The 23,838-nt window shown below is 32.7% G+C and overlaps 1 protein-coding gene across 1 annotated transcript in view; it reads left to right on the forward strand.

Moving 5' to 3' along the window:
* The window catches only part of LOC128995253 (discoidin domain-containing receptor tyrosine kinase B-like), a 130,303-nt gene that overhangs the window by 79,495 nt on the left and 26,970 nt on the right, over nt 1-23,838 (forward strand). The window contains exons 3-8 of the mRNA XM_054420205.1: nt 205-310; nt 6,225-6,456; nt 11,242-11,389; nt 13,565-13,744; nt 14,668-14,807; nt 15,827-16,034. Of these exons, the coding sequence (XP_054276180.1) occupies nt 205-310; nt 6,225-6,456; nt 11,242-11,389; nt 13,565-13,744; nt 14,668-14,807; nt 15,827-16,034 (1,014 nt within the window). The remainder of the gene's footprint in view (nt 1-204; nt 311-6,224; nt 6,457-11,241; nt 11,390-13,564; nt 13,745-14,667; nt 14,808-15,826; nt 16,035-23,838) is intronic.

Here is a 23,838-nt window from a genome sequence, read left to right on the forward strand (position 1 = left end):
GGAAGTCCAAAAGTTAATCAACTTGTAGTTGATTTGTCTGACTTCATGACGTCATTGTTATTTGAAATCTTGAAATTGTCCGTTCACCTAAGCGGCAAGTTAGCGACTTTTACATCAACTCACAAAGGATATTTTAAAAATACTTTTACAAAAACTAGCTGTGCTTTGATATTTTAAATTACATTTTATGTTTCCTTTTTCTAGGGCAGTGTGACGTTCCTCTAGGGATGGAGTCCGGTGCCATTCCAGACCAAGACATCACGGCCAGCTCGGCCTATGACTCTGGTAGTGTGGGTCCGCACCACGCCAGGTAAATATACACTGTAGTATCAGATACTTTGAGCATTATGTATTTATCTAATGACGATAAACTCTAGGCCAAAGTGAGAGGTGGTCAGTAAGCCCCCATGGTCTCTATACCACCACTACATTTACATGACAACTTTCTTGAATAATCTGCATATCCTTCTTTTCTTGTTTGTAATGGGTACTGTGGCTTAAGACTACATTTAAGTCAGTTGTGGATGGTATACGTTTAAAGCGCACCAGAGTTTTACAGCTTGAGCTAGGCCTACTACCAAAACGATTTTGATCGTTTTTGTATTATAAAGTCTCTTCTAAAAAAGAAAAAGAAATACTTTAGGGTGTTAGTTAAAATCTATTAGAATCGTTTCGTATCCAACTAAAGTACCTCTTAACCATTCAATACTAAAATATATGTTGGATTAGATTCGATCTAAAATATATTGATGACTGGCGGGATTTGAACCCGTGACCTCAGTGACTAAAGTCCCGTGCTCTATTACCAGACCAGCTCCTCAATATAGTTAGAGTTTTGAATACAGTTCTGAACCAATAACTTATATATTTTGATTACAGTTTAGTTTTCTATTTCATACAAAAACCTTCCATAGAAAATAGTGTAGAAATTTATGAATGGTTTCATCATGTAAACTTTTTAGAATAAGTGAGAGTTTTTAATCGAGTAATCATTGTTCCGTCAACTTTGCGGTAGTAAAGTTTGAAATAGTAGGTGAAACTGTTGTATCAGTAATTTTAATACTTATTTTAAAATTTCCTCGTATCATACTATAACGGTTTATTCAGGAAATATTTTATGTAATTTTAGATAAACGAAAGCACTTAACTCACAAATCCCTTTGAAGTCGTTTGTGTGAAGTTTCCGTTTGACTGTTGATTCTCATTATTCCAGAGAGGTTTTCCAACAAATATTATTTAACTGTTACATTGAAGGTGTTATGTATGTAAAGCAAATAACTCCAGTAAACATTATGACTAAATTAAATTAGCGATTGAATTGAGCATTTATTGATGGTGTTTACTATATGTTAGTCATAAGTTAGTCAATGTGAGCATCGAAGATGTTAATCATAAATTAGTTAATAATGTTTAGTTTTAAACACAAGAAACGTTGGAATAGTCCAATTATTAATAATAACATATTTTCAGAACCAAAGACATAGTAAATTTTTAAAGCCTGTAGAAATACACTCTTATTTATCTTAAACGATGGTTAATAAAATGGAAAGAATTCCTTATACTTTTAATAAGATTTATTAGTTGCCACAACTACAACGTTACACACATATTTGGCTTTTAATCTATAACTTCCTGCTGTGGGTTTGAATAAACAAACTACGCGTTGGATGACACGGATATTCAATGTTTCATATAATTTGTTATCAAAGCTCAATATTGAATCCAATTGAAATATCCCCACGTGTAGTGAACATAAATTATGATATACAATCTACTTAATGGAATTGTGCAGCATTTTTGTTTACTTAGATAACATTTGTTATGGGAATTTGTTAAGAAATTGAGATTAATTTGCTGCTTTGCACCTAAAATCTTGCAGAATAAATCATATAATAAATATAAACATTTATTTAAACAAACTGTAAGTGAAAATAAGCCTTTTTATAACAAAGAATTGTTTATCCTTCCGGTAGTAAATGATGGCATACTTACACATAAAAACGTGTTTAATAATTTAAAACTTAAATAAAATAGAATACCTCCACCGCAGCAAAAATTCTGACTAAGCAAATTGCCCTTGCTTTATAGGATTTTCACTGAAATATTCCCTTAAACTTTAGATTTATTCCAAATTTTAATATAATAAGGTTTAGTTAGTACTCAGGTTTTTTGTGGAAATTAATGTAATTAAGCATGTTTTTTTTTTAATTAAAATTGTAAGAGTTTGGTGGGAAATGAATAAATTTAATAAATTCTACCAAAATATATCTATAAACAAGTAAACAACAACAGTTTCCTTATCTTCTGTAAAATTAACATGGGGATTTGAAATTTATAGTTTTATCTCCTTAACCTTAGACGTACAACAACGCTTCAGGCAATTAAATAATTAGTGCTTTTGAGCCTTACAAAAATTAGATTGGGATATAAATAAAAAAATCTTCAGTTTTGAGGAAAAAGGGGAAACACCGATTTCCGATCATTGTAGGTGTACACATTTGTACCGAATTTCATCAAATTTGGATAATTTTTACTCTAGTTGTTGTGCTAACGAACACATAGAAAAAAAATTGTAAATTGGACTCTGGTCCAGAGAAAAATTAAATTGGTCTTAATACGAAACCTATGGTAATTGCTTATTATTTATATGGGAAATTCGCTAAATCTTAAACATATGTCAGATCATATGATTAAAGCTAGTGAGATGTCTATTCAAATCGTTACACTGCCATCTCGAGTTTGAAGGCGTGCTCATTAGGCAGATATATTGCAGTTGTAAAAATCCAGCGAATCTGAAATGAATGTAAATAAATTACATTCGCCCTTAGGGAAGTTTTCTAAGCGTAAGGTTATGAAAAACTCCTAAAGTTATATTCATAAGCCGAAAATCTGGCATGTGAAAGTCTGAGTTATTGAGGCTAACCTGGAACGATAATTATAGTAACACTTCTTTATATATTTTCCCTAAGTGATAAAAATTACTTACCCCGAAGTATTTTTAGTAGATTTTATTGATCGTTATGAATTATAAAATAATGAATGAAAAATTATTTATAACAGTTTTGAAATCCGAACTACGTTGGTGAGATTGCGTTGGGTTTATTAATAATTCATAGGATTGATAATGGGTCGCATTTTATACATGATTATTAATATTTACATTTATTTATTAATTTAAGCAAAATAATGATGTTCACGTCATATACTGTAGTCTGAGTTTAGCTAAATGCAGCAACTGTCTTAATTTACACTGCCAGTTACTGAACTATCTAAAAACAACTTCAATTGTAACTATAGCAATCTCAATCTTTCAAGATTTTGAAAAAAACTGATTTTTTCCTTTTTTTACTTTGGGGACCCTAAAAAAACATTGTGATCGGGGACATAGGTCTATTACGAAAAAACTGCTGTTTAAAACCCCCCTGAAGGTTCCAAACTTACTTACACAAACAAATTCCCTTAAGTGTTTCCAATTAAAACTATTTATACCTTACCATGAGTTCTTAATTAATTTATCCGAACATTGCAGCCAAAAAACTGCTAAATAGATCATCAAGAACAATCAAGTGAAATAGAATGAAATCCAGTTAAAAGAGAGCAGTCATTAATGAAACAGTAATTGGCGAGCGGCAAAATCAGCTGTTCAACTGTGAACAGATGTTTTGCTCGGCATGTTTTGGCGCTAATTGGTTCCCGCCACGTGACGTCACCACCGACAAGCGACGCGATTGGCTGATAAATCAAGTCAGCTGGAAATGCGGTTTTACTGACACATGTGTTTCATTAGTCACGAATAACGTCTAATTTCCAAACTCTCTGATAATGACGTATCAATTCCATCGCTGTTTGTAACTGTCAGATGATGTTCAGAGTGATGATTTAAAGATGTTTGGAGTTTTGAAGTTATAATTTAATTAGAGGTTATTTTGGTATTTGCAAATGTGTACGAGTATAATATTGAAATGTATAGTGCATGTATAGCTAATATAAACAATTACTACATAGATCTTGAAATGGTACCAGAAATGATCATCTTGTCGTTTTGTATTATTAAAACCAGAATCTAACAAAAATAGTGAAAATTGGACGACAATAATTTTGCAACCAATTTTATTTAACTACAACAAAAATATAACGTTTGTCTTGTACGTTCATTTATGAGAATGCATTCATGTCTACGTTAAAGTGAAAAAGGGAAAAAACAACAGGCGGAAACTAATTGGTTTGGTTAAGCTAATGTTAATATTTATATCTTCATTTTGCATGATCGCAAAGAAGCCAAAACTCTCTTTGAGTAGACTAAAATAGGCCGATCTCTGAAACATCTTGACTGGGACGGGTGGCGTCGTCCTGTAATCCAGGAGGTCACGAATTGTGGATATTTATATGCATGCACTGTGAATGCGATGCTCCCTGGTATGGATTAACGTCCGCACTAGTGAGTACTACAACTATCCGCAGTACTATCCTCATAATTAGACCAATTCGTAAATTACAAGGAAAAAATGTGGTTCGGATTCCACTATAAACTGTAGGTCCTTAGTTGCCATTAGCGGCATGGGCTATTTTAATTAATAGCCCATGACGCTGTGTCTAAGAAACATGTCGGCCTTAGTCACTAACAAGACTACAAGATCGCGCCACTCATCCTACACTCATCCTTCACTGATATTTGGGTTAAAATACGCACATAGTGGCGTCCCCATCTTAAATAATTGATAATTGATATGCGGTAAGTTTTAAATAATTAATTTTCCCTGTAATGACAGGATTTTTTTGTAATAGTTATAAATCCAAACCAAAATTGTCTTATTTGATAGGGATTGATGTTATCCATCCAAAAAGGTTCTGAGTTGATGCATCAGCCTGTTTCTATTTGATTTCAGAAAACCCAGACACACGTATACTGCACAAATCCCACAAGGGACAGGTGCAAACAGAAACCTGCCTTGTTGAAACCAACCAAACATTGTATAAGAAACAAAATATTTATTATATATAAATGAAAATATTATTTTAAGCGTATTGTTTGAACCGTTCCCTATCAAAACTTAAAAAAAATTGGCACTGGTATAGAAACACAAAAAATAAAAATGAAGTAAAAAATAAAATATGTTGTTTCGTGATGCATATAACCATAATCAATATAGGTAATAATACTAATTGGATCCATTACTTGAAGATAATGGACCTTACTTCCAAAAAACGCATTACTCGAGCTTAAATATTGCAAATGTCAAATGTTCTGTATTTTAGTCATAAAGTGTTGAATATGTATCAACGACTCATGCCCCACTTTAATTAAAAGCTTACTTACATTTCAAATCAATAAAAGTAGAATTTAGGTCTCTTTAGGTAAAGCTATGTGTCATTTAAGAGTTTGATTACACAGTATTTAGCCATGCATCATACGTTAGGAAATATGTTCGGTATTTAGGGTTTAAAAAACTTCACAATTTCTAAAAAGAAAGAAATTCGATTGACGAAACCTGCCAATAGAAGCAACAAACAGATATATTTCCATGACAGACAATATTCAACCAAAGGTAAAACTTGTAAAATACTTACATTCCACTTCAAATACAGTCAGTTTTTTCTAACATAAGGCATACATAACAAATCAGAAATAAACCAATAGAGACAACCCTAACCATTCCTGGCTTAGCCCAACTAACGTGACTAATGATATTATTAAATGGTAGCTATACAATTTTTATTAACATTTCAATTTTTTACTATAGATATAGCTTTAGAATAAATCCTATTCCCATATTATAGTGGCAAGTGGCTTTAATAAAATGAACATAGTTAAATTGAGTCACGTTCAATATGATCTATTTGCAGTTTTTGTTTTCTATGAAAGTGATAAAATATACTTATAAAATATAGTCCTCGGGGCAAGCTGAGTATCCGGAAGGCTAGAAGGACATCGTTGCGGAAGCCAAAAACCTACTTCAGTTTTAATAGCCACAGCGGTAAGGTAGGGTAATTAAAGTGATAAAAACTTGAAGCGGATATAATTTTTCTATGGGTAACACAACCTATCCAAGTGACTTATCCAACCTATCTGAGTGGCTTATTCAACAAAAAATGGTTATAGCAGGTCCTTATGGTTGGGATGTTTAGTAAGTTATCCGAAAGCCAATTGTTCCAAGAAATGGTTTCAAAATTAACACCCCATAACACTATGGTATTGTGTTAGTAAACCATACGGCGTGTTACAGGTTGAAGAACGACAAGCACGGTGGTGCATGGTGTCCGAGACACATGGTGACCCAGGAAGCGCGGGAGTTCCTGGAGATTGACCTGAGGGAGGTTCACGTCCTGACGGCCACCAGGACACAGGGACGCTACGGGAACGGTCAGGGTCAGGAGTATACGGAGGAGTTCTACCTAGACTACTGGAGGCCTGGGTTCAGCAAGTGGCGAAGATGGCAGAGCTTTGCTACCAAGTCGGTTAGTATTTTATTTAATTAACAAATTGTTGTTAATCAGCACACAAGCACAGAAATGTGAAGAGGGTAGAAAATTTACCATAACATGTGGGTGAATAGTTCATGGAAAATCTTTAGTCATCAAACCCCTCTAGCTCATTTAAAGTAATTACCAAATGAACCGTATTGGCCAACTGGCCCGAAACCTTATCCCAGTAGTTTGTCAAAACCCGTATAATGGGCAAACGGGGTAAGTATCTGAGATATTTTATGAGATGAAAATCACAAAATTTCAATAACTTTTGAACCATAGATTTTATAGCATTGGGGGTTGTACAGTTTTTTGTTAATTAAAAAAACCACAACACCCTAAGTTTTTTTATAAAAATCTTTTAAGCCGTTTTTTATCTTTATTAAAAAATAATAATTCTAAAAGAATGAAAAAATGCCTGGAGATATTATAGATTACTACCCCTTAATAAATTTCGTCAAAATCGGATCACATGTAGTATGTAGCCTCCACACACACACAAATCTTCAAAAACCACTTTTTTTGTTGCAGGGAACCTTAAAAGATATTTCCACCCAAACCACAAACTAGAAATTGTTGACAACACCCTTAGAGTACTATTAAAACAATACTTTCATGAATCTGGGAGGATGTAAAAATTTATTTGACATTTTCAAAAAAGTCCTTATACACATATTTAATTCGTATGCCCTAATAATACACTACAACTACACGTTTTCGGCTCAAACAGAATTTTAAATATTTCAAAATAATTATAAGACTAGGCCTACACGTACAGTAAAAAATTGTTGCCGAGAGTGTAAAAGTATCTTCCTAACACTACTTTTTGTGGTGTTTCTACTTTCAAAGCCATCATATATTAATCACAACAGAAATACCATTTTCAATCGCTAATCAATCTAAGGGTTTAACCTATCAAAGAGTATTTATAAATAACGCCTTTAAAAATGTTCTCTAAGGTCACAACATTTGTTAACACAAAATATTAGTACTGTGATGATCCGAAAATTCTAATTAAAATTAAACAACAAAATATTTGTACAAATAATTCTTGTAAATCTTCCCCCACAAACAACCAAAAAGGTGCAGCTTAAAGATCTGTCATTCCTTAAAAAAACATAGTTTTTATTAATAAATTAAACAGAAACCCAGAACATATATGTTTTTTATCCATAATCGCTCTAGCCCCAGTGTGCCTGCAAGTGGGGGCTGTGGGTCGATATGGTCGGTTATGGGGGCTGTAAAATGTTTATGCACAGTTTTACTGCCAGACCACCCCCAGCTGTAAGTTCGTAATATCTCCACGGCACAGCATGCACTGAAACCCACTTTGAGTTTTATTTTTTAGGTTAATGTTAATGGAACTTGTAGCTGTAAGCAACATGATGAAAGTGGTTTGACAGAATACTTACGAACAATAAAACCACAAAGGCAAGTCTTACAATATTAGAGTGAGATGTTAAATTATTACCATTAAAATGGATTCTACCATCGAACAATATTTTAACTGATTTATGGTGTGGTTATAAAATATTGGAATTTTTTATCATTGATTATTGTTTGAGACTTTTTGCTGGTTAAGTGCTTAGGTTCTTAGCGTTGGGAGGGATAGAAGTAGAATCAATTTCTTCAATACAACTTGAAGACTATTAACTACTGTTTTCCTGAAACTTGGGCCCTGGTGTGTTAAAATCATGGATGCACAAAGCTTTTCTAAAGCTAATTTTAAAAAATCGTAAAATATTGCTTAAAATCACGTTACGTTGAAATGGTTTTGTAGTAGTTTCCAAAATGTAGCTAGGAAAGTAAACAACGATATAAAAAAAGATTTCTCTTAGTTTTTTTTTTTTACTTTTATGACAAATATTTTTATAAGCCTCCAGGATTGAGCAAAAAATGCAAGTGAAAATATCTAAATTTGCACACTTGTACACTTTATTAGATAGTTTATATAATAGTCTAGATATAACTGATAGTTTGCTAACAGCTAATACTCTTGATTTTGAATCTGTTAAGCATGTTATAAAACATGACCAAAAATACTTTTATCTAAACCACGATAACCGGAAATAGTACCCAGTGTCATTGATAACATCGAGATATACAAGGTGGAACCAAGTTAGTGTTATAGTATAATTCGTTCTTAATTTTTCGTACTTAATTCCTTTTTAGTTGGCCCGAAAACCAATTCGGCCCGTGGTACGAACGCTATTTTTTTACCACACTATACCCTTTATTACCACTATTCACCACAATACTCATTGTCATTTTCAGAATCCTCAGTAAAGTTTCAATATTAATAGTACAAAGTCTTTGAGATCAAACATCTGTGTAGCTTATTATGTTAAGGATGTTTGACTTTGTGATGGAAATGACAATGACGTTGAAATAAAAGCAATCTTTAGGGCACTTATGGTAATTTTATCAACGCAAATATTTTGGAAAAGATTCTATTTTGTCTGTTATTGCCTACCTGTGAAGGTATGGAAATTTAAATTGGCACCATTTTGTCAGTAACACTTGGTAGTTTAACACATACACATGTTTAACACTAACTTCGTTCCACTCTGTATTGTATATTGTCACTTTATATTTCACTTGGTTTTGGTTTTAAGAACCTTTCAGACTTAAAGTAGAGGACCCCCTTCATGATGATTTAAGTATAAATATACGAGTTTTTAATATTGAAATCAAAAGCATTACGTAAATATTTGATAACACTTTAAAAACTCAATTGACACGCACGATGTTAAATTTTACACACAATGTAAAATTTCACCTTAGATAAATACTCCGCTACGAAGGTAGAATAGAAAGTTTCACCAGGAAAATTTGGAAATATCGACGAATCCTGTGCAATTAAGGTCGCCCCATTAGGACATTGATCCTGCCTTCGACGAGTAGCTGGAATACAAATCACTACAGTCCTTGTTGGATTCGGTTGGCTGTGTTACTGTTGTTTCGTGGCTGCACATTCAATTTACATATACTAGTTTTGGCAATACATCTTGTAGTAGGTAGTATTTAATGAGGGTTAATTGAAACTAAATTAACCGTGCTACGTACTTTATGCGTACGAATAATTGTTTATGTTTCTGGTATATACATAATCAGTCTGAACATGTAAGACGGTTTGAAAAGTAATTAAAACAAGTAAAAACACTTAATTTATACTGTTAAGCAAAAAAAAAATATTTAATAGCATTTTATAAACAACGTAGGATAAAGTACCAAACTAAAGGTGCTGAAAACAATAAGTTTAAAAAATGTCTACTTATGGTTGTCTGTCATATGAATAAACAAAGCAAATCATTCTTCCGTTCATAAAATCAAAGTTTAATTTTAATAATTTAATAAGTTTGCATATGTAATTATGACGACAAACTTAAATTACAAATTTTAACCAATGCATCGATTTAAATGAAGATTTTCGTAAGCCAAAACAAAAACAGTTTTACTTTAGCAATCACAACCCAATTTTTGTTACATTTGACATTTTCTAAAAGTTTTACACTTTATAACTACGGTTCATGAAGTTTTTGCACGTATTTAATCTTCTTTTCGTGGATATGTGGGGTTCAAAATAATTGAAGTCAAACACTCAAAATGTGTACTTATTTCAAACATTAAATCCAACTTATCTTTCATAAAGCTTAATTTTGAAACTCGCTTTACACTCTAGAATATAAAGAAAAGTTTACCCACTTTAGGACTAAAGACTGAGCAAAGTTGAAAGTTGTTAAAGATTCCAGAAGCTTAGCATTGACGGCGTTCATAATTACAGGAAAGTGTTCGCGGTAGAGAGCGTCCTTTATAAGGTGATCTTTTATATTAGAAAAGTATTCTCATAAAGCTTAGGGCACACTTTTACCTTTTTCCTTTAAAAAAGTCTTATTGAGATAAGTGTTCTTTTATTAGGTAAGTAGGTACTTGAGACACGCAGTTAAGTGTTTATAAAAGAAGAGCTTTCGTGGTGTAATGAATTAAGCAGTTTAATAGGTAAAATTATAGAGTTTTCTTCTTTGTTTAAGTGTTTCAAAGTTCTTTTTAGTATGGTGTACTATATTGTGTGCCACTTTTCCTATGATACATATTGTGTGTAAAATAAATATAAGTTAGGAGCACGACATTGTATACACGTGTTTAACAGTTTGTAAATGTTGATTGATAAATGGAATTCCTAGACATACTTTATTATTGTCAATCCTCTGAAGGTTGTTTACCCTAACTCTTGAGCCCTTAGGACAATTATTTTCATCCAAAAAAATGTGACGTTTGAAAATTTGTCTCAGAGAGAAAACCTTCGAATCGATACCAAGAGCCTTGGTTTAAAAATTATTGACAACTCAAACGGTGATATAAAGCGTAGGTAAAACGCTAGACTAACAAGAATTACATTAGATGTGGTATAATGAACGGTTCAAACCTTGGTCTTTTTACAATGTTGACCTTTTGGTAGATAGCACCGGTAATAGATTAATCAACTTATGGTTTAGAGCTTCAGTGTTTGAGGAAAAGGTAAAAATTAATATGAGTTTATAGATGTGAGTGTAGCAAGATTTCTTAATACAATTATTCTTTCCTGAATCAACAGTTGTTTTCTTTAATTTCAACATGAAATAACTCGGGATATCAAAAACATTTGGGTTGACCAACATAAAATTGTTTTTGTTTGCCACTGGTGATGACACAATGAAAAAGAATCGGCTTCACTCAGGATCTAACCAACAACCTCCGGATTAAATGCAAGCACCTATAACCCCTGTCTGTTTACAGGTACTACCTGGTAATACGGACACCATTACCGTGGTAGAACAGAACCTCCAGCCAGCCCTCATAGCCAGCAGAGTCCGGTTCGTTCCCTTCACATCACATGTGCGGACAGTCTGTCTGCGGGTGGAGCTGGTCGGATGTCCATGGACAGGTAAGTAAAAAGTTGTAGAAAAGAACCAATACTAGAAAACCAGTGTCCAGCTGGAGCAGATTGTTTTGTAGAATGCAGTTGAACGCGTTTCTCACAGTATACCCTGAAGGCATTATTGACTATATACTCTAGTTTTTGGTACCATGGTAACTGGCTCTTAAGCAAAACTGGCTTACTGGTATGCTGTATGATAAAGTTTTTAATGTTCCGCTATTGATTGTAAACTCTTGACTTATATGTCAATCTCACTCACATTTTTGTGTACAGGTTAAGAAAAACATTTGATGTATTTTAATAACTTGCTCTTTGGAAAAGGGGAACATCTTCAATTATTTATGACTTAAATGGTTCAATATATGAGAAATAAATAAACCTAATGCCATAATCCCTCGTTTGTTAAACTATTGTTGAATAGTAGAATCATAATATTTAACATTTTAAAACTGTTAGTAGAAAAAAAACACAGTTATAATTTTAAAATGACAAAGCCAGGAGTTTAAACTACAATATGTCGAAATCTCTTTTGCAAAGTTTCAACCAGTAACTAAGAAACATATAATAACTAATTTTTGTAATAACATTTTTTAGTTAAAGATACAGAATTACAAGTGTAACATTGAGTAAAAAAGTAGTTGTAACTTTGCTTAAAATACTGGCTAAAAGAGTAGATCAATAAAATGACATGGAATGTAAACCAAAGTTAAATCAATAGTAGACCTATAAAAGCGAAAAAATAAAACACAATTCACCTGTAAACTAAACCGTATGTACATTGTACAATCGGTTTTATCTACTATTATCCATCGATGGATAGATGAGGATTGGAGTAGTCAGCCCATAAGGAACATTAAAAGAGTAATAAAGATCAATGTAACGTAATCACAAGATGTTTCATTCAGTTTCAATTACCAACAACTGTAATAACTACTTTCATGCAACGATTCAAACGCAATACAGTTGCCATTTACCAAATAGTTTTCAATTTTTAGATAGAAACAATTTGTATCACGCATAATGCATTTTATGTTTACGATATATATACCACAATGATTAATAATTATTAGCTAACTTACATCGTTTTCCTCTTAGATCTCATTATTTATTAAGTAATGTAAATCGTGGTGTATTGTTAACTCCAGAACAATGTTTTACCATGCTGTGGACAATAACTGAGAAATATTGCCTGTGTAGTCCATTATCGAAACACGGTCATCGATCTATCGACGTAGCGACTGGTCGATAGTCAACAAACAATGCCACTAATGCATTATCGGCTTCCAATCAGCTGTTGCGGTCGGGAGTTGGCAGCAGTTGTTAGCGATGGCTGACGTCATTAGTTAAATTGTTTTTCATTCTGCGTGTGTTTCAAGTCTGATCAACAGTTTACGGAGTATTTTTCTGATATTGGACTAAAATGAAACAAATTATTGCCAAGGCAAACAATACAAGTTTTCAACCATTTCACTTTTTAAGTTTTAAACTGTTGTAACATATAGGATGACAATATTTTATTGAGATCATGTATAAGAAAGTGTTGGTTTATTCTAAGATACCCTTAGTACCTTATATGATTTAATATGTTTTCTTTGTTTAAAAACAGAAAAAAATACATTAGAGATAGCATGTGACTTATATGTATACTCACAGTTTACATTTATAAGTCGTGAATAAAGTACGGCGTTATCTATTTATCTTTAGTTCACATTAGCTATTCAACTTCACATATTTAAGCAGGTTCGTGGCCAAGTAACATACTAACCCAGTTTACCTCAACATGCTTTGTGTTAGTAAAATTATTTCTCCTATTACGTATCTTTCATGGTACTTTATATTTCAGTCTTAATTAATTAAGATATAGTTACTGATAAGGCCAGTAATTGATTTTTTATTGTTTAAAGCCGTTGGCAGTTTTAACAAGTTTTTGCAAGACAACTGTCAACCTGTTTTTTGATGGCCTCAACAAAATAGTCCAATTAAAATGCACCTTTCGGAGTCCATCTCACTTAAAATGGAACCAGCAACATTCAGCATTACGACCATCAAGCTGTACACACAAATAATTTCCCGTACAATAAAAACATGAACTCTACTCTTCTTATACTGTACTTTAAAAGTAAATGTATTTCATGAAGATCAAATTACAGTGGATGATGACGGTACTGGTGAATGTTTCAGAGGGGGTGATCAGCTACTCTATGCCCCAAGGAGCTGTGCAGGGCTCAGAGATGGACCTGAGGGACCGTAGCTACGACGGTCGGGAGGAGGGTGGTCTCCTGACAGAGGGGTTGGGTCAATTGACAGACGGTCTCTGGGGTTATGACTCCTTCCGAATGGATCTAGAGGCCTCTCCGAAAGGTTGGTTTAAAAAAGTTGTTTTAATAATATTGAGGTTTATTATTTAAATTATTTTTTTTATTTAAAGGTAGCTTAGTTAACTGTGGCTTGGTTTATATGAAGTTGCTGACATTTAAAAATGTTTTATCATAACTATTTTTTGAAAACTATTAAAGATGGAGGACTAAAAATATAACAATATTAACTTTTTCCCTAATCATATAGCTTACGGTACACTACGGTACATTTTTGTATCTATTTAAAAGTAATAGAATTGAATCCTAATTGAAATAGTAACTCAATCAATATAAACTTACTGTAATTCCAAAAACACTACTTTTATCCCACATTGACAGTTGATTTAAAATGGTTAAGACATATTTTGTAAATGCTATAAAAAGAATGTCCTGGATAAAATGATAGTTTATATAGAATATTGATACTGAATTGGTGTCAAAATAAAAATATTTATAAGACATTAGCTGCCCCTATAAATAAGTAATAAATAAATTTGACTTTATTTGAGCGCATTTTTTCCGAATATTGTTTTAACACAAACTCTAGTTAGTCTATTATTGAAAATATAATGAAAAACTAATCAGGTTAGATCAGGCTAGCTGTTATCTAATTATACTCTGGCCCTACAAGAGAATTCAGTTTCTGTGTAAGACTATAATGGTGTTTAATAGCATAAAAGCTGCCTTATTGGATAAAATAAAATCAGAAAATTCGAAAAACGTATTCTAGTAACGATTTAAATTTTAAGGTTGTAGAACCTTTTATTACAGTACTACGATTGTAGCAGTTGTACTGTCAAACTAAAACAACCATAAATAAGATTTTTTGTTCCTTTACATTCTTTCCTTATATTAATTTGGTGTAACATTAGAGCAAGTATTGTAAGTTAGTCAACCCACCACACTCTGTGATCATCCATGTTGCAGGGTTCGGATGGGTGGGCTGGAGGAACGACACGCCGGGCTTGCTGGGTAATCCTGTGGAAATTGTTTTCGAGTTTGACCGCGTTCGCAACTTCTCAGCAATGCACCTTTACACCAACAATCTCTTCTCGAGGGAAATTCAGGTACATAAACGAGTTAGAGGTTATTACTTGAGAACGTTGTTTTGTATTTTTACAATTGTTTTGTAACACGAAAGAGATGTAATATTTTTTATGCGAATTAATTTCTGCAGATATAAAGTATTTACTTGTAGTACTGTTAAGATATAATTTTATCTCGAACTTTGTTACAAAATAACTCTACACCTATTGAAACTTAAAGCTATTTTAGCCTGCACCCGCCTACACCATGTGGTAAGTTTCTTAATGCATTCTTACATACGGACGGTATAATTGTACTTTCATTTGCTAAAGAACGATCACTACCAGCCCGTATAAAAAAATCAATCTCTTAAACGCATATAACATCCTTTTTTAGTACTTTTTATACAAATAACAATCATATTATAAAAAAAACTTGAAATTATAATTCTAAGTTCGTGAAAAATCTGAATGATTTTCCAGCTTGCTATAGGCTACAGGAGTTTTTAGTGTAAAAGAATCCTAACAATAAAATGTTTCCACTACAGGTAGTGCTTAGCCAAGTTCCGAATAGTTTTGAAACATCTCTCTTACTTTAAAACAAACTTTTACAATCTGCACTCTCGTTACTTTTGCCTTCCAAATGTCACTACAATGGTCAGATCTCAGGAAGTCGTCAGCTCTGGATGAACCTGAATGAATCCCTTATATTCTAGACTTGATCAAGGAGCATGCCAGGAACATCACTATCGATATATACCAATGAGTCCATTTCTCCTACATGCTAGATCTGATCATGGAACATGCCAGTATCGTCACTGTTGATATATACCAATGAGTCAGACACTTTCCCCAGTGTCTATAACCATGTTCAATGTTCTCAGGTGTTCTCACATGCCAAGGTGTACCTGAGTATAGGAGGTCGTCAGTTCCCGGGTGAGCCTGTCCACTTCTCCTACATGCCAGGTCTGATCATGGAACATGCCAGTATCGTCACTGTTGATATATACCAATGAGTCAGACACTTCCCCAGTGTTCATAACCATGTTCAATGTTCTCAGGTGTTCTCACATGCCAAGGTGTACCTGAGTATAGGAGGTCGTCAGTTCCCCGGTGAGCCCGTCCACTTCTCCTACATGCCAGATCTGATCATGGAACATGCCAGGAACGTAACTGTCAAGCTCCACCACAGGATCGGAAGGTTCCTGAAGCTACAGATCTACTTCGCCGCTACATGGATTCTCCTCAGCGAAGTTTCCTTTGAATCAGGTAATTTATTAGTTTTTCAAACCCGATATTATATCAGTACTTGGTTTGGTGATCATATTTAAAAAATCCGCGTTTTTTTATTTTGGGGTTGTTAAACTTTTGGATTTAGTTTTAAAATCCTGTGTCAGTTTGCTCATATTGTCAAATATTGGATGTGTATGGTTGTCATTTAAAAATGGCTCATAAACCATACGACAATTCCATTATCGATACATGTACGAGTATACATGCTAACTATTTAAAAAGGTCTTGAATTGTATTTGCAAGCATTTTTTATTAATATAATAATTTAACTTTGTCTCGTTAAGGTTACCTCCCTGTTATGGACAATGTATTATGGATAGAAAAATAACTCAGTGATAGTAATATAACATCTCGTGGAAACATATATATATCGAGAAAGAATTATGCTGATTTGAATCGATTGAAGATAAACTGGGTTTGTATAATACTGTACTAGGTCACAGGCCTTGAATAACTATAAAGTATCAAAGATTAGCAGCTTTATACAGGGTGATCAACTCAAGGAGGCCACCTTTGGGATATCGGAAACGGTAAGAATTAGAGAAAACTTGTTTCTACATCATGTAAAATATAAACCGGAAGTAATTTTTCCATAGGTAACTCCTAAACGAGTGGGTTTATCGAAAAAATGTCAGGAATAAAAAAGTTTTTAAATTGCATGTTCTATCCGAAAACATGATAAAATATAGGAAGTTCTATAAGAAATTTTAAAGTTGGCCGCCATTTTTGAAAATGGCGGCTGAATTTCGGAAAACTAAGATCATATTTTTAACTGCCACAAAAAATAGAGGAATGTCCCCATTTAAAGTTTTCTCTAATTCTTACCGTTTCCGATATCCCAATGGTAACCTCCTTGAGTTGATCACCCTGTATAAAGATTTAGGAAATGTAAAATGTAAACATTGCGTATATGATCCCAAAAATGCGGTTTGTGATTACGAAAATCTATAATCAAAATTAGTTTATAATGAAGCTAACATGTTATACAAGCAAGTTAAACACAATTGTTATTAAAGATTATAACTAACAAATACTTCTTTTCTTGATTATACTCTGTTCAAACGAAATATAATTCCAATAGTAACTGAATTGTACAACTTGAAAACATTGTTTTTATGAGGCACTTTGTATGATGTTTGGAGTGATAAAGTCCAATATACGAAATAGCAAAAACCCCTATAGGACCCAAAACACACGCAGAATGAAAAAACTTGTTATCTAATGACATCAGCCATCGCTAACAACTGCTGCCAACTCCGACCACAACCTCTAATGCATTAGTGGTATTGTTTGTTGACTATCAACCAGTCGCTACGTCGATACATCGATTACCGTGTTTTCGATTATGAACTACACAGTCACGTTTTTCACTTTATTAATGGTGGATAGCATGATTGAAACAGTTTCGGAGTTAATTATTTATATCAAATTATCACTTATAGGGCATTCATATCGTCAATATTATTGTTTGGAAGCCGTTCTAATGGTAAGCTAGAGTGGGCCTAAATGTATATCGATACATCGATATTAATGTGATTTGCGTGATGCGATTGTTCGGAGTTGGCACTGTTTGTTATTTCACAGTCAATAACTCGATATATCAATGTATTATGATGTAACGCAAGGCACAGCATGGCACAGTGTTTTTATAGTTACCCAAAGTATACAGGTAAACACTTAAATTTTTCGGTCTTATTAATATTTAGCAGATAAAATAACCCAGACTTCAACACGCCATAAAGAAGATTTACATTACCATAAAAGGTGGAATTAAAGTAAAGATGGGATTTTTTGTATGATTTGTGAATGCAGCAGTTATCGTCAACTTTTTAAACCTGCAAAACGTCCATTTTCTTAATTTTTAGGACAAATGCCACTCGATCATAATACTAATAACTACTGTTATTGGATGAGAATTTATGCCAGTATTTTTTGTCCAACAAAGACATATTCTTCATTACTAATGAAGCCTTTCAAACCTTTTAAATTGTAAGAATAGGTAGAAAAATATATAAATACGGGATTTAAAAATGAGGCTAGTATATTCTGTAATTTAATCGATAATTATCACCGTTATTCCTGCACACAACGTTTTGTAAGATAGTTAATCCAACTAAAATACAAAACAATGAAAAATATAGTATAGGGAATCATAATTCCTACAATTTTTATTCTACTTTGAGTTTTTACAACAATTCTTGTGTATCCGGACTACATAAAGTTAACCGATATAAAAACTTGATAACTAGAATATCTAATCTAAACTAGTTGTTTCTATCTTTTAACCATTTTTACTTATATCTCAAAAATCATATTGGCCCCAAAAATAAACCAGCATTAATTTACTGAATGTGACTCGGTATGTAAAACCAGTATTGTAGACTGTTCTGTATATTTTAAACCTCTTTAAAATAAATTATTTATTAAAACATTCTTATGTACACTAAAATGTATTTAACTATTATGAACTTCCTCTAACACATGGTAAATTAGTCCAGGTTTCGTTATTAATTTTTTTTTACTACCTAAAAGGTTCCTAAAATACTACTAAACTTGTAAAGAATAATTAATATGCTGTGTGGTAATATGCTGAACATCAGAATTAGTTAGGTGTGTGTTGAATGTACCAGGATGATAAACTGTATCTGTTAGTTATGAACTGTCTAGTCAGCATATTACATACCACAGAGTTGTGTAGTCTCAAACATAGTTTATTTTGCGTAAAACTAGGTCGATTGCTGGATTTTAGATACGTAAAAAGATTTGAAATAAAAATACAACATAAAGTAGACTGTTAACATACTGGTAAGGCAACTAACACATTTTAAGCAATATTAAGTTCGTTCTTACAGAAGTACGACAAATTGAATTATGTGAGCGCAGAGTTTGAATACATGAGTAAAAAATCTATCCATTATATTTTGATGTCAAAATTACATGGATTAAATTTTTGTAACATAAAATTGATAACAAAATCTTACAAAAAATTGTCATAGAAGTTGGTAGCTGTGTTTATTTAATTATTATAATGATGTGTTTATTTAATTATTGAATTATAATGATCATTGGTTATCAGAGGGTCGACGGTTTCGGATGATATTAATAGTTAGACACCAGACAAAGGTTGCGGATCATAAAGGGTTTTCCATTGACTCGATAGTATTAAGATTTTCCATAAATAGTCCTAGATTATAAGCTGCAATAAGTAACAAAGGTATACAAGGTATCCCAACAGGTTTGGTATTGTGCACAGGGAAAATCATTCAAACGGTGTAATCAAATCATATTAATAAATTATTCAAGCATTTGCAAAACGAAAGAAAAGTCTTATGGTAAATAGTTTTACGTAACTTATCATGGCTGGAAAAGACCGCGAGGCAAGTTGTATGCGTGACACGTCAGTCAGATTTATACAAGGAAAGAGTAAAGACTAACTAGACTAAGACAGCGACACGCTACGACTTGAAGACATCGACCAGGTCGTGACGTCAGACTTGGAAATAGGCAACACGTCATACTAGAAATAACAAACTCCTGTGTTCGAGTGAAATAGGGAAGAAAGGTTTAGATGTGGAAACAATATAACTAATGACGTCACTTATTGATCAAATCATCTATGATCACATTCCTTCCCAACACAGCTGATTGGCAACTTATGATGCGTTAGTGGATAATAAGAGTTGGTTACTGACCACTCTCAACTTCGTTATATTGATATGTGATGTTTTAACTATTTGTAATTGGCAAATGTTATAGGTATACATAATGTTTGTAAAATATCTGACAGTATGTTGGAATTAGACGGTGTTGTTTGTTATGCTCAATGCGTGTTAGAATTCGTTATTTTTTTTTTTTAATACTTATCGATAAGTGATGGCATTAATGTATAGTAGTTTTTTACGTGGCAATATCAGAGTGGATAAACAAATATGCTGGGGTAAAGTGTAAACACTGTTTTATTGATTAACTAAAAGTAAATTAATATGCTGAAATATTCACAACTAAAGAATGCCACTCACACTCTACTGTATATATAACATACCGAAAATTCTTTAACTGTTTTGTTGGTATTACAAATCTACTCAGTGGTATGCTTAATACAAATTTACACTTATGAAAATCTGTATGTAGTTTAGTCTGTTGTGTGTAGCCTACTGTGTAAGCCGTTGAACTCATATATTTCCAAACAATTTTATTATCATCAATTTTGGTTTCTCTAAACTCAAAATCGAATGTTACTGAATTTATGTTTTGGTAGTAAGGTGTGAATTTTCAATAATTTGATGGTATTCAGACACGGTTAATACCTATACCAGGCTTAATTTATTTATAAAACTGATTACGAAATACGTCATATCTTATAATAAAAAGTGTCAAAACATTCTCAAAGAGACTAAAATGTCCCAAAACAACGAAAGAGAGGTCTCATTCAAGTGTTTCATAGCCTTCTGTAAGCACTTTTAGTGTTTCAAAATGTGGAATCAAAAGGACTTCAGTTTTATGAATGCCAGTGACAACCTTTTCAAACCCGAATATGAATTCAGAATAAAAATTGAATCATGAAACGTTAGTGTAGCTTTTGAAATGTTTATGATTTTTATCCCTAATAAAAATCTTTCAAAGCAGTCAGAAGTAAGCCTGCATACTATATACTGTATGTTCTAACACAACCCAGACAGGTTTGTTGTACGCTTTGCGCTGGTTTTTTATTACTGCTTTATAATGTCTAGGGAATCTAATTTTAACTTTGTATGGATGAGATACAGTTTGTTAACTAGTTAGGAGTTGCTTTCGACGTACTTTACTCGTGCGCGATAGCTATCGACGCAAGTTTTACCAGTATTAGATCACAACTTAGTTAATCACAATGAATGCTCAGTTCCACTTAATTAACCGTTTCTTAATCTCTAGCTTGCATTAAGTATACAGTTTCTCTTTTTATAAGTATTTTGGGAGTTCCAACTAATCTCATGACAGTTAAATTAGATTTTACCCAATAAACAATGCACTTTAGTGGATCTTTTGCTCGCCCTTTGTAATACAGCATTTTTACTGTAATGGAACTTTGTTAGTTGGAAGTTTATAAAACAACGTTTCACTGACGGACTATCTTACTGAAACCTGAAGCTTATGTACATTATTGTTTGCAATAAATTGTTTCAGCGAAATTGTATTAAGTTTAGCCAATATTGTTATTTGTTTTACACAATTTCATTCATACCTCAAGCAACTTATGGGTAGAAAGTTTACGCTTAAGAAACAGAGTTAAGAACAATTTAACTGACTGCACCCTCCGCCAATAACAACTGTTGCCTACCAACAGATGGTTGGTTACTGATAATGCATTACTGGCAATGTTGGATATTGATCACTTTCAACTACGGTTGATTAATACTAAACGGTCTTAGAGAACCTTTAGCATTTTTTATTTGAAAAAAGGTTTTACAGTTAGTGCCTTAGAGAATTTAAGTAATAGAGCATCACATTCACATCAGGACTCTGTCAAGGCCTGTTTGATGCCCCGATAAATAAACAACTCCTATATGAAATACTTTGCATCTGACAAGCTATCATTCGTTTTTAACGCAGAACCATTCCATATTCCCGGAAAACATCCTGCCCCCGAGGCACTAAGGTATAAGGCGAGGATAGATGATACAATGCCTCCATAATTGTACGAGTATCAATGTTCTCCTACCATATTATTTTGGGTCACAAATCTGTACAATACGTTAAGGATTAGTAAACATACATTATGCTTTTGTGTGTGGTGATCACAATGTGCAAAAGTAATTTTTCGAACAATGAACGATTATTAATTCAAATATATTCCGATATTATGGAGGGGTTTATTTACAATACATCGCATTTCGTTCTAATAACAATACCATTGTTACTTGTACGTGGGATATTAGTTACCAGGATAAAATTAATTAATCATTTGTTGCACTCAAATATACATTACTGTCTTTGATTAATGCGAATTTTTCTTTTACCTTATTGTTAAGATCGGTGCATGATTTAATATAAGTTTTAAATTGGATAATCCTAGAAGGTGTAAATGGCGAAAAATTCTCTCTAATTTTTGCGTAAATTTTGTATAAACTTATCATGATTTGATTGCAGTACCAGAGGTAGAGTAGTATTTTCTGTTTGATTTATTAGGTTAATTTATTTTCAGAGTTGTTGAAATAGCAATAAATAATAAACATGAAAACACTCTAGATCGCATCATTACAAAACAGAAACTATACTATGCTGATCATGAAGAATGACATGGCAATAGGGTATATGTTTAATTTATTCTTAAAGATATATTAAAAATAAACAAGTATTAAATATCGATATAAATTAATGTGATTAAGGCCAATGACCGAGTAGCTTGGTGGTTGTTTGTACGCAAATAAAAATAAAGTTTACGTTCACGTCTTAATCGCAAACGTAAGATTGTCAGAATTTAAAGCTAATAGGCCTATTAAAAGATTGACACGTATAGTTATGCAACTTAAATATCTACAGAGACTAAAATTAACAAAAACATATTAATTAGGTACTTCGCACCCTCCTTAAGCTACAAGCACTTAAATATTTCAAAGTATCAAATAAAAAGTACTGTAATATTTTAGTGACAATCTATTCTAATCTAAATATTTATTCAGCGTAAGAAACTAATCACATTTTAGGGCCTGATGCTGAAAATTGTTATTTATATCATAGTGTTTTTTTTTTATGCTAACGTATTCCTAATCATGTGTGATTAGCTAAAACATTAATTAAAACCTTTAGCTAAGCAGTCTTAAAACATTTGTTAAGTTGGATATTATACTGATTGTGGATGGATTATCCCAAGTCCATAAACACGGTGATTTCCCGTTTGAAGATTCATAATTGATAGTTTTACGTAATTTATCATGGCTGGAAAAGACCGCGAGGCAAGTTGTATGCGTGCCACGCCAGTCAGATTTATACAAGGAAAGAGTAAAGACTAACTAGACTAAGACAGCGACACGCTACGTCATCGACCTGGTTGTGACGTCAGACTTAGAAATAGGCAACACGTCATACTAGGAATAACAAACTCCTGTGTTCCAGTGAAATAGGGAAGAAAGGTTTAGATGTGGAAACAATATAACTAATGACGTCACTTATCTATGAAAACTGCTATGATCACACTGCTTCCCAACACAGCTGATTGGCAACTTATAATAGTTGGTTATTGACCACTCATGTTTTTTCAAACAATTTTGTTATCATCAATTTTGATTTCCTAATTCAAAATCGAATGTTACAGCATTTATGTTTTGGTAGTAAATTAATTATTAAATTTGGTGGTTATTGACTCGGTTAATTCCTATAATCAACTATAACAGGCTTAATTTATTTATAAAACTGATAACGAAATACACCAAAACTTATAATAAAAAGTGTCAAAACATTCTCAAAGAGACTAAAATGGACCAAAACATTGAAAAAGAGGTCTCATTCAAGTGTTTCACAGCCTTCTAGAGCTGTAAGCACTTTTAGTGTTTCAAAATGTGGAATCAAAAGGACTTCAGTTTTATGAATGCCAGTGACAACCTTTTCAAACCCGAATATGAATTCAGAATACAAAATGAATCATGAAACGTTAGTGTAGCTTTTAAAATGTTTATGACTTTTATCCCTAATAAAAAAAAATGTCAAAGCAGTCAGAAGCGTAAGCCTGCGTACTGTATACAGTATGTTCCAACACAACCCAGGCAGGTTTGTTGTATGCTTTGCGCTGGTTATGGTTATTTAC

This window comes from Macrosteles quadrilineatus, unplaced genomic scaffold, assembly GCF_028750875.1.
Source record: "Macrosteles quadrilineatus isolate MER2022 unplaced genomic scaffold, UCM_ALF_1.0 Scaffold_5__1_contigs__length_97177068, whole genome shotgun sequence".
Lineage (NCBI taxonomy): Eukaryota > Metazoa > Arthropoda > Insecta > Hemiptera > Cicadellidae > Macrosteles > Macrosteles quadrilineatus.